The sequence below is a fragment of the Eutrema salsugineum genome, unplaced genomic scaffold (assembly GCF_000478725.1).
Source record: "Eutrema salsugineum unplaced genomic scaffold, Eutsalg1_0 scaffold_13, whole genome shotgun sequence".
Classification (NCBI taxonomy): Eukaryota; Viridiplantae; Streptophyta; class Magnoliopsida; order Brassicales; family Brassicaceae; genus Eutrema; species Eutrema salsugineum.
The window spans coordinates 1,578,886-1,590,394 of NW_006256885.1; the positions used below are offsets into that span (position 1 = coordinate 1,578,886).

An 11,509-nucleotide genomic window follows, 5' to 3' on the forward strand; every position below is an offset into this window, starting at 1 on the left:
GGATGAGTCTGTCTCTGGTTTCTTCTTACTTATGATGTTTAGTTTTCTCATACTCTGTAATTAAAAGTCTTTTGAATAAAAGCAATGGGTTACTATACCCAAAATGTGTTGTATTGCCAATATGTACACAAAAGTTGCTCTAAATCCGAAATCCAAAAGCTTTGATTGCGCGTGGAATAAGACAAACGACATACTCTACTTGCAGAGTGATGCAAGAACTCTGCGTGGAGGATCAAACGGTCTTCGTGAGTGAAGAACCGCCCAGTTATCTATAAGCAGAACATCTCCTCTCTGCCATGGTACAGCAACACATTCCTCTTCGAGTATTCTGAGACAGTCGTGGACTATATCCTCTGGTAAAGGCTTCCCATCTCCAAAAGTCACGGCCTTTCTTGGATCGTTCCGCTTATCCTCCCAGCCCGTGTAAGCAGCTACCATGCTGTTGAACCACACTTTGCGGTTTCTCGACTCGTCGTACTTGATAGCCGGAATCGGACCCATGATTGTTTTGGCTCCTTCCTCGGTCCATTCCAGTTTCATTCCCAATTTAGCTGCCCTGTCAATATTTCCAAGTCTCAGTGTAATCAAGAAACCAATCTCCATGATACACCGTGAAGTACCTTTCTTCAGCAACGTTCTTATCTTGGGTCAAGAATGTGGATTTCCAGCCACGGCCAATTGGTGAAGATGGATCATCATCTTCCCCTAAGACTCTAACATAGAGCAAACCATGTTCCTCCAATCTCTGAACAAACTCTGGATGTTTTTCTTTCATTCTCTCGTACACAACATGACTCAGCACAATTGGTGTCTCTCCTCCAGACTTAGGCTCAATCTCACAGTAGAAGAACAACTTTGATGGAAACTCAGGAACCTATAAACACCATCAAAATAGCACCAAGTCCCTCAATTTTGTGCTATAAACATCTTCAAAACCCATCAATTTCAACCTTAAAGATCTTATTTTTAATATTCAAGTTCATAAACTATATTCACTTTTGCTCAAATTTGATGGGATCATTGAAAAACTATTCCTTTTTTAACAAACCTGAGCCATCTCGTGGTGAAAGGGGATTTTTTGATCAGGAGGAGACTCGTTGGCGGTGAAGACACGACCGACGACGCTACTGCGAGGCGCGGCGCCACCGACGTAAGGAAGCTCATCGAAACCGAAAGCCTCGACGAAGTCGTTGAATTCGTCGGCGGAATACACCGGAAACCCTCTGAAGAGCACGGCTCCGGATTCGTGCAAGAGGGAATCGAGATAGGGTTTGTGGGTCTTGATAGTCTGAGTGAATAGTAGGGGAGACAGAGCAGGAATCGGAATCGCCGGTGACGACGACGGCGAGATCACCGCCGGGAAAGGCTTCGATTCGTAGTGCTTCTGCTGTGGGATTCGAGTTTCCACCAACGATTCCGCCATTTTCTCTCTCGCTTCTAGTTTTGTCGATATTACTAATTTCAGTATTTTCACGCTCTGTTCTGTAAAAACCTGTTGCTGGAACATGTCGTGTCGATGTTATGGTAACCTATAATGTTTCTCTATTTTATTATCATCTAACGATTGATGGAAAATAAAACTATTAAATTCATACTAGTTTTTCATGGGATGTGCCTTGAAATCATAGATTTTTTTTTATAGCTCTATTCTTTACCTTTTTGTTTTCATATGAAAATTTGAACACTTTCTATAATAATTTATAAACATGTTATATATATATATATATATATATATATATATAAGTGTTAGCTCTCAAAATCAGTTAAAATTAAGTCAAAAGATTCATGTCGTTTTTTTATAGTAAAAATAAAAACTTTATATTTCAAATAGGATCCTAACACAACAACCTTAAATGGCTAAATTTGTATAGACAAGGCGGCTATTCGAATCAATTTGGCCAAAGCACCACCCAAACCTTGGATGACTTTAATATACTAGAATAATAAAATTTCATATTTCAATTAGGATCCTAAGTTGCTAACACATAACCCTAAACGGCTAAATTTATATTTGTATATATAGATAAGGAATACTCGAATCAATTTGGCCAAAGCACCACCCTAACTTGGATGGATTTAAGCGTCTAAGCTCTCTTATTGGTCAACTCAATACTATACATATACTGTTATAAAACATATTATACTGATATAGAAAATTAACAAGCTTAAATAGGTTCATGTGGACATTGATCTTGAGCTTAACAGCAGCGGCAATAATTTCCCGGTGGAGGAGCTTGGTGTTCGGAGCAGTAACGGCAATTAGCATTCCCGATCTTTTCATTTCCAGTAACGTGAGTGTCTACAAAGGATTAAAAAACGTTAAAAACAAACAGATAAATATTAAAAGGTTGCATTAGATAAAATAATTGTGATCGTTGTGAATGTTTTGTGGTGAGGTTTTGTTTAGTGTTCTTGCATGCTGGTTCAGTGGGACTTAGATAGAATAATTAGATAAAAGGCTGCATTACATAAAATAATGAATTATGCTTATTTACCTGCAACACAAGAGAAAGAAAAATTGTTGGAGACAAAACCATGGCTGTGACGAAAAAAGATTAGAATAATTTTCTTCAAGGAGCTGTTTGCCATAAGGAGCTCTTATTATGGCTTTTAGTTTATACAAGCTTTTATCTAAGTGTGTACTTATAGAATATTAATACATTTTAAATGAGATAGAAATCGATGACAGAAAGTAATACTAGTAGTATATAATCTCCTACGGTCTCTAACCAAAAATAAATTCCTATGGCCTTGTTAATATTTTGTTGTTTGAATCAGATATTATATATATAATCTTTTTTTTTGTTTGATAATGTATATAAACCTTCTGTGCATGGAATTTATACAACTCCTGAAAATCTGGAGAGTTCATCACTTTTTTTTTACAGAGATGTTTGAATTCAAAGGTACTATAATTAAATACTTTTCGTAAATGTAGCTATTGAAGGCTTGACGTACATTATCGATACTATTGATCAATACTTATCGAGTTATCGTCGTGTCACTCAGTCACTCATTATAAGACTTTTTTCGATGGTATATACTATATAATATTGCATTCAACTAGTTATCTGTAGAAGTCTGACTCAAATTATATTAACTTAACTAGTGAAAGTTGAATGCAAGGAAATTAGTTGACTTTTGACACACAAGAAAATAGTTGACTTTTCCCGCCAAACCTAACTAGGTGATCCCATATTTATAAACATTTTTTATACATAGTTTTATTTTCAAGGCACATAAATGAATTTAGAATGGTTGGAATTTGGAAACATAAAAAAAAAAACTTCCAACTCATTGGTGAACTGACCCATTTTCTATATACCTTTGTTAAAGAATCCTAAATTTTGCTAAATTATTATTATCAAATACGAAAAAGAAAATTTAAGTTGTGGAAACTCCATATTATTATTAGTTTTAAACTTTTAATGAATCAACAAATATTTATAGTTTGTTTTGGAGTACTTCATGTAGAACACAATATATTGGAGTAGCCTTTAGCAATTTTCCTTTACCTAAAGATTTTCAACATTGTTGTGATTTGTGAACTCACTTAATCAGACTTTCGATGAAGAACCCAAAAGTTTTCTTATTCAAACACACAAAGAGTACTGTTCTTATTCATACATACAAAGATTACACAGTTCTCAACCAAAGTTATATTAGACCCTCCGATACCAGAGTCACAGTCTTTAGGGACCACCCGGGCAGCGACATGGGCAGCAGTAGCCCGGTGCAGCCGGTGCACAACACACACATTGTGGACACATGCGAATTGGTGGCGACGGTGCCATAAGCTTACGTCCTCCACCTTTCCATAAAAAACGTAGTTTTATCTCCCTTAGAAAAACCTAAAGAGAAAGTAACATAAAAGATGGAGAGAGTCATAGATTTATCAGCTTACCTCCTAGATGCCCACTAGCTGCTTGACATGGAAGTATTGGAGACAAGACCACCGCAAGAACAAGAACGTATAGGAGGACGTTGGATTCCGATGACTTGGTTTCCATCGCGGGTTTTTGATGTGAATATTGGTGAAAATGTTATTGAACTAAATCGATTTCTTGTTGAAAAACTTGAAACCAAGGTGAGTCTGTTTATATAGCAGCGTAGAGAAAGGAAGTAAACTGCAGCAAGTTGGCCTAGAAGGCAATAAAATAATTGGGAGATCAAATATAGTACCATTGACCAACATATGTCATTCGTTTTTGATGATGCAACTATCTTTTGAATTCACATAGAATTTTCAATATTTCTTAATATATCCTCATGCATGATAGATAGCGAAATAAATACATTCTACCATTATTGCAATTAGTTGACCTTGAGGTAGTTGCGGTGGGATGACTTTCTTTTAAAGGAAAACTAGATTTTAACTCCGTGCGTTTACACGGAAATTTTTTATTTTTAATATAAGTTGCATTAATTTTTTTTAGATATAATTAGTTTTTGTTATTTATTTTTTAAATCAAAAAATTGTTATCATATTTTAATTTTAAACAGTAAAAATATGTATATTAGTAGAATAAAAGTATACGTTAATTAAGTATACATTGATCTAATGTTAATTATAAACTTTGTTATTATGTGAATTTAGATTTACTCATAAATAATCTATATATCTATGAATTTGCTAACCCGTCCGTTTAGTTGTCTTAAATCATTTTTAATATCTTACATGTTTTGACAAATTAAACTGTATAAAACTATAATTATAAACTATAACCCTATAAATATTTACTAATATTGAATATTTGGACCAATTGATTATGAAAAAATATAATAAAATATTTATTTACTATTTGTGTTATTACAAAAATGTATATATATATATATAAACTGGCTAACCTGTTAGTTTAATTGTCTCAAATCATCTTAATATTTTTATAAATTAACTCGTAGACCTTAAGTATATATATATATATATATAACTCTTATCAGCTCGATCATATTATTGTATAATATAAATATTTATTAATCTAAAATATTTGATATTTTAGACTGATTGATTATGATAAAATACGATAAATATTTATTTACTATGCATTTTTATAAAAATATTATTCAACTTTAAAATTTTAAATTAAATCTAACATGTATTCAAGAAATTCCAAAGTATTAAAATTATTATCTAAATTTTTGTAATAAAATTTAATTATATTTTTTGTTAATTTTTTTGAATTTAAATGAATTTAAATACATATTTTTGTAATTAAATTTAATTATCATAAATTTCCCATAATTTGAAATTTAAAATTAAAGATGACCTAGATTTTAGGAAACTTAAAAATATCTAAATTAATAACTAATTTTCGGAAATTAAATATAAATATAAAATAATATATCATAAAAAAACTTTGGGAGTGTTTGGAAGCAAGCACTAAATGTGCTTCTGTTTTAATATAATAGAAGTTTAGCGATATATTCAAGTTTGTAAGGATAAATGTTTTACTCCTATAGTTTGTTGCTTCGTAACAAAATATCTACCATATTTTAATACCTAAATCATATTCATCATTGACCAAAAATCATATCCATCAAAATTAATATGTTTCTATTTATTAGCTTACCAAAGATAAAAGATGTCTGATAACATATATGTACTTCACAAACTCTATTGATGGCTAAAATTAACATTAACACCAAAAAAAAAAAACTCTATTGATGGCTATGCTTATGCAACATGCTTAGCTAAGGGGATGTTAAAGCAATATTGCTTTGTGTCTTATTTTTATGTAAATCCATATCATTTCCAATCTTTACAGCAGAAGCATCTCAAAGCCGAAATAGAGATCTCCATCATTCCGCATTTTCTGTTCGTTATCAGATTTGAATTTGTAGCATGAGTATAAAATGTCTATCACTTTTCTTGTCTTTTGATAAGGCTTCTTTGTATATATATATACATACATTGTTATTATAAGTACAATCCCTATATAGAATTGATGTGGATGTTCCTACGGTGCTGAACTATGTAATTATCCTATTGATGTGGTTTTTCTATATAGACTGATAAAAAAAAGGAAATATAATAAATTATCTTATTATGTAAACTAATCATGTTACTAATTCATATAGCATCTGACACAATACTATTCAAAAAAAAAAAAATCTTAGAGACTCAACAAGACTTAGATGAAGTAGAATGAGTCTTTCACCTAAAACTTCCATTATCGACATGCGAAGGTGAAGAAACAAACTTAACGAGCTTAAAGCTTCATTCTTTTAGCAGGGCCTTGATCGATAATAGGATCAATTTGAGGCTGTTGTGGCTCTCCTACTTGTGTTCCAATCTCTTCCTCTAATGCTTCTTGGCCAACATATCCTTCAGGGAACGGTGGTGGTGGAGGTGCTGGGGGTAACTGCACAAGGCAAACACGAAAAGGCAAGTCTCACAATCAGAAGCGAAAGGTAAAGGAAGTCGAGTCACAAACATAAAACATTCACGCCAACATGAGATCTTTACTGATCCAGCAAGTAGATTTTGTCAGAGTTACAAATGTACCTTGCGATATAACGAGGAAAGTATAACATCGACTCGCTTCATTTCCTTTAGATCAAACGTCTCACTAACTGGCTTTGACTCAGAAGATTCGTTCTGGTTTTCAGCATCAACTGAAATTCCATAGATTAAATTATCTCAAGTGCAGCAAAGAGCAACTGACAAATAAAAACATAAACTTGTTCGGCTATACCAACTAAGCACATTTGCATCTACAAACAGTTAATACAGAGGACACATTGTATATATTTCAGACCAGTTTCATGGACTAGCTAGTCGAGCTGTCAGAAAACTTTGAAATCAACTCCTAGTAGCAGAAAAGATTCACATCACATCAATTGAGAACAGAACCAATGATCTTATTGAAGAAAAAGAACCTTACCCTGCCTAATGGTTTCCAGTTTCGACGCAGCAATAGAGAAAGCCTTCGATATATTGTAAACAGCCCGACCCTGTTTCAAACATCCAAAAATGAGAAAGAGAATAAAGAAAACCGTTGCAGCAACTAAAGCAGTTAACTTTCATTTAGTATCTGCCCTCTCAGAAACACACAAAGAGGAAAGATGAAGAAACTTACAACTCGAGCTGCAAAGACACTACAAAGCTGTGGAGCTTGGTAGATAGTACCGTCCAAGATATAATATGTTAGCATCGGTTTAACTTTCTCGGGACCATCCCTCACTTGCTTACGAAAGACGAACAGGTTTGGTTCTGTAGCCTCAGCGATAATATATTCTACGCCTGTCATCTTCCTGCATCATAGGAACGTATGATCAATGCGTTCCACTGAATTGTCTACCAAAGATTGACATTTGAATATAAAACATAAACCCATCTCCCCTTTTTTCCAATATTATCTCAGGAAACAAATAGTGACCACAACCTAAAACTGAAACCTAAGCTGAAAATCAAAATCGAAATTGAAACGAGTGAGGAGCTTACGAGAGGTGAGAGTGATCGAGAGGGTGAACGGATCTCCTACGAAGCGTCTCGTTGTTGCAGGTGATATCGTAAAAGGGAGACAAAGCGAAGTAATCGAAGACGTAGTTACGGTCAAGCGGATACGAATTGATCCAGAGCTGATCCCTGAAGCAAATATCAGTCATATCCGTACCCGGCGGCTGCATCGGAGGAGCAATCTGCTCCGCCGCATTACCGTTGAAGGTGTCGGCCGTAGCCGCCGAGAGCAGAGAGGAGTCCATGGATGTGAGTCGCTTCGCTTCGCCGTGAACCAGAAGAGACGGACCGAGAGAGAGAGAGAATGTGGCCCATTTTATATTGGCCCAAATTAAAGGATTTTAGTATTTCGAGAAATGTGTAATCGACTTATGTGTATCGATCAATTTTCTGACTAAGTATTAAAAAAAGAACAATTCTTGGGGTGAACCCTTTTATTCACCCCCTTCCCTTTTAACCAATCAAAATAAACCATCTCTTTTATTTAAATAAAAAACAATTAATTACTAATTCAATTAAATGATTGTGGAACCCATGATTTTAAGAAGAAAATTTTCAGATACACGATGGATACTTATGCTAGGAGATTTTTTTTTTGTTTAGTAAGTTTTATTTTAAATTAATATTTTACTTCTTTTTTTTGACCAATCAAAATAAGTTAATTTCTTTTCTTCGATAGAAAATAAAATAAATATTAATCTTCAAATAAAAAAAAACTGAATGTCTAAATCTCAAATAAAAAAATAAACTGAATGTCTAAATCTCAAATAAAAAATAAATTTAATTTTAATGCTTTTTTAGTTTCTCCTTTTTGCTTCTTCTCCTTTCTTGTTTTTCATTGTCTCTGATATTTCTTTTTTTTTTATGATGAACCATCATAACTCTTGTCAAATTCCTAACAAAAATAGAATTTAAAATTATTAATAAAATGACAGATTACTCAAAATATAAATATTTAAAATGACACAAAAAACAATAATAAACAATAATGTATTTACCTTGAATAATTGTGATAAAAATTGACCATTTTGTAAGTTCGAACTAATGGTAGCACCAGATAACTGGGTATCGAAAGTAGTAGTTGTATCCTAAATATTTATCAAAATTGTCTAATAATTAATATATAATTATATTTAGAAAAAACGACGATAAAAAAAATAATAAATATAATGAAATATTTACTTCGAGCACTTGTGAGAAATATGGTCCACTTTGTGAAGTCGAACTAGTGTTAGCACCAGATAATTGGGTATCGAGAGTACGAGCTGTGTCCTAAAACATTTATCAAAATTATCCAATAATTACTATAATATATATATATATATTGATATAAAAAGACGATAAAAATAGTTAACAAAATGAAGTATTTACCTGGACAACTTGTGAGAAAAATGGTCCATTCTGTAAAGTCGAACTGGTAGTACCACAAAGCTGGGTATCAAGAGTAAGAGTAGTATCCTGAAATATTTATCAAATTTATTCAATAATTAATATACATATATATTATCAAAATCATAATTAATATACAATAATATAAAGAATCACGTTTTAGTGGAAATTGAACAAAAAAAAATTACTTATCAAATACCTGAAATGATAACTTTTTCTTTGCAGTAGTAATATTTGATGATTTTGATGATCCACGTTTTTTTACTTCAAGAACATTCAAATATCGACCATGGGGTCCGACTTTTTGGTTCTTTGGTCGTCCAACGGAAGCTTTTCTTTTAATACCACGTGCATTTGGAACTTCGTTGTAATCTTTTTCTTCTTCTTCCACATGTTTCACATCTGAAGTTGGGAGCATCCATGCATTAGCTTTCACAAGTTCTTTTTTATTTTCTTCCAATGTTTTAAGCAACTGAGAGGCAGCTTCATTTGCACACAATGTCAATTCTATATGTTCAGCAGCAACAGATGCAATATCACGAAAATTGCGACATAAGTGGCTATATCGCTTTCCAATCGATTGATTCACCGTTTCATTAGGTTTTTCTGAACAATAAGAAGATATGATTCGTGCTTTTGCCTTTTTACTCCATCGGTTCAGAATGTAGTTAGATGGAATTCTTCTAACATTCTTCTTATCCAACACTTTCAACGTATGGCGACATAAGATCCCAGCAAAAGAATACTTCATGCAGCTACAGTGTATTATTTGGTTTGTAGCATCATAACTAACCAAATGCTCTCGCGCTTCACCACGATATGATACTTTGTATTCATACACCATATTAGACTTACTAACCTTTTTTGCAACATAATCACCGATAACTGCGTATTGCTTCTGAAACAAGGTAAAAACTTCTGGTGTATACACTTCCTCAGCATGCTGCAACATCTCTACAGTAGCACTTAATACCGGCGAGGTATGCATCATATTGAAGTCAGCAGTTAATTCTTTATAACGCCGATCATCTAATACTCTCTCATATTGTTTAAAGAAGGACAACAAGTCATAGCTATGCCTCAGATATTTTTTTAAAATATTATTCATACTTTCACTACGCTGTGTACTCACCATATCTGCTGTAAAAGTTTGACGTCCATATACCATTGCCCATTTTTCTCTAACCTCAAACAAATTCTTTAACCATTTATCCTCTGTCAATTTATGTTTTTTAAGCATATCATGCCATGCCAGCAACCAATCTTCTTCTTCCTCATGATCATATACACACTTTCCAAAGTCTGTGGCAAACTGTTCTGCTCCATGAAATACATGACTCAACTTCTTTGCTGCATTTTGGTAAATATGCCAAACACATAACCTATGTTTTGTTTCAGGAAACACATTCACTATTGCATTCGCCATTGCTGCAGATTGGTCTGTCAGAATTGTTTTTGGTTGTTTTCCAGACATTGCTCCAAGAAAAGTCTCAAAAAGCCACTTAAATGACTCTGTGGTTTCATCATATAATAGAGCAGCCCCAAACACAACTGTTTGCTTATGATGATTGACCCCGATAAATGGAGCAAATGGTCTATCATATTCATTGGTCTTATATGTTGTGTCAAAGCAAACGACATCTCCAAAAAGATTGTAATCACTTATAGACCGATCATCTGCCCAAAATATATTAGTGATCATATCGTCTTCATCAAGTTGCATCGAATAAAAGAAAGATGAATTATCCTCCTTTTTTCTTTGAAAGTATTCTAAAACTGCTCCAGCATCTCCCTTTTCCATTTTTTCCATTCACTTTCGATATATGTAATTTCGATAGTCTTTCTCCATGAAACCCAGATTTGCTCACCCCCCAACTTCTCTACTCATCATTTCAACAGTTGCTTTTGCTGAAATTCCTGACATCTCGGCATCATCAGCATGTTTTGTTTGAGCCAAAGAAAATGCACGATTGCTCTTCAACAAATGCTTCATAGGTGTCATCACTAAATCATGGTTATGATTCGGATCGAAAGACACAATCTTAAATCTTCCGGTCTTCTGAAGGTAGCAAGTCATATGAGCTTTACAACCACATCGTGTGATTGTCTGTGAGTAAGATTGCTTGACCTTAGGTTCCTTTCTAAACCCCTCTTTTGAGCAAACATAAAGAAGCCTTACAACCTTACCGTTTTTTGTCTTTCTCCGTTGTTTCCTTATGTTGAAACCATGTTTGCCTCCATAGTTTTTATAAGCCATATGTGCAGTCTCATCAGAACTAAACTCCATTCCAATACAGAGTTCATCTTTCTTCTCAGTTTCTTTGTTTGCTTCTAAAGCAAAGACTTCTTCAGTTCGAACATAATCCTTTTTGTCGCCTATGTCATCTTCTTTTTCTTCGAACTCGGGGACTAAATCTTCATCTTCATCTTCACTTATCAAATCGTCTTCTTTCACAGCTAAGAAATCAATCGAAGCAGGAATTGACAAACTGGAAACATAAGAGGCTTGCAAACTGGATCCAGTTGATCAGCAACATCAATTTCATGATCACTTAGATGTAAAGAAAACTAATCAATGATATATTCAAATCGCAAGAAAAAAAGCGACATTTTTTTCGGACAGGTTGATGGTTTGAAATTTAGAAACTTCAAAAAAAACAA

General features: G+C 33.5%; 4 protein-coding genes across 4 annotated transcripts in view; all 4 read right to left on the reverse strand.

Annotated features, from left to right (window-relative positions):
• Nucleotides 1–57: 57 nt before the first annotated feature.
• LOC18023533 (clavaminate synthase-like protein At3g21360) lies at nt 58–1,479 on the reverse strand. The gene is made up of 3 exons (XM_006406214.2): nt 1,049–1,479; nt 621–874; nt 58–556 (listed from the first exon to the last, which is right to left on the reverse strand). Exons 1-3 carry the CDS (start codon nt 1,421–1,423, stop codon nt 196–198), a joined length of 990 nt encoding a protein of 329 aa, XP_006406277.1. The 5' UTR covers nt 1,424–1,479; the 3' UTR covers nt 58–195.
• A 2,089-nt stretch (nt 1,480–3,568) lies between these two features.
• On the reverse strand, nt 3,569–4,062 carry LOC18023534. Its single transcript, XM_006406215.2, has 2 exons — nt 3,905–4,062; nt 3,569–3,811 (listed from the first exon to the last, which is right to left on the reverse strand). The coding sequence occupies exons 1-2, from the start codon at nt 4,008–4,010 to the stop codon at nt 3,693–3,695; spliced, it is 225 nt and encodes a 74-aa protein (XP_006406278.1). The 5' UTR covers nt 4,011–4,062; the 3' UTR covers nt 3,569–3,692.
• A 1,956-nt stretch (nt 4,063–6,018) lies between these two features.
• LOC18023535 (mediator of RNA polymerase II transcription subunit 6) lies at nt 6,019–7,780 on the reverse strand. The gene is made up of 5 exons (XM_006406216.2): nt 7,445–7,780; nt 7,080–7,254; nt 6,885–6,954; nt 6,506–6,615; nt 6,019–6,362 (listed from the first exon to the last, which is right to left on the reverse strand). Exons 1-5 carry the CDS (start codon nt 7,702–7,704, stop codon nt 6,210–6,212), a joined length of 768 nt encoding a protein of 255 aa, XP_006406279.1. The 5' UTR covers nt 7,705–7,780; the 3' UTR covers nt 6,019–6,209.
• A 2,932-nt stretch (nt 7,781–10,712) lies between these two features.
• The window catches only part of LOC112088870 (protein FAR1-RELATED SEQUENCE 5-like), a 1,497-nt gene continuing 700 nt past the window's right edge, over nt 10,713–11,509 (reverse strand). The window contains exon 2 of the mRNA XM_024159218.1: nt 10,713–11,361. Within this exon, the coding sequence (XP_024014986.1) occupies nt 10,713–11,361 (649 nt within the window). The remainder of the gene's footprint in view (nt 11,362–11,509) is intronic.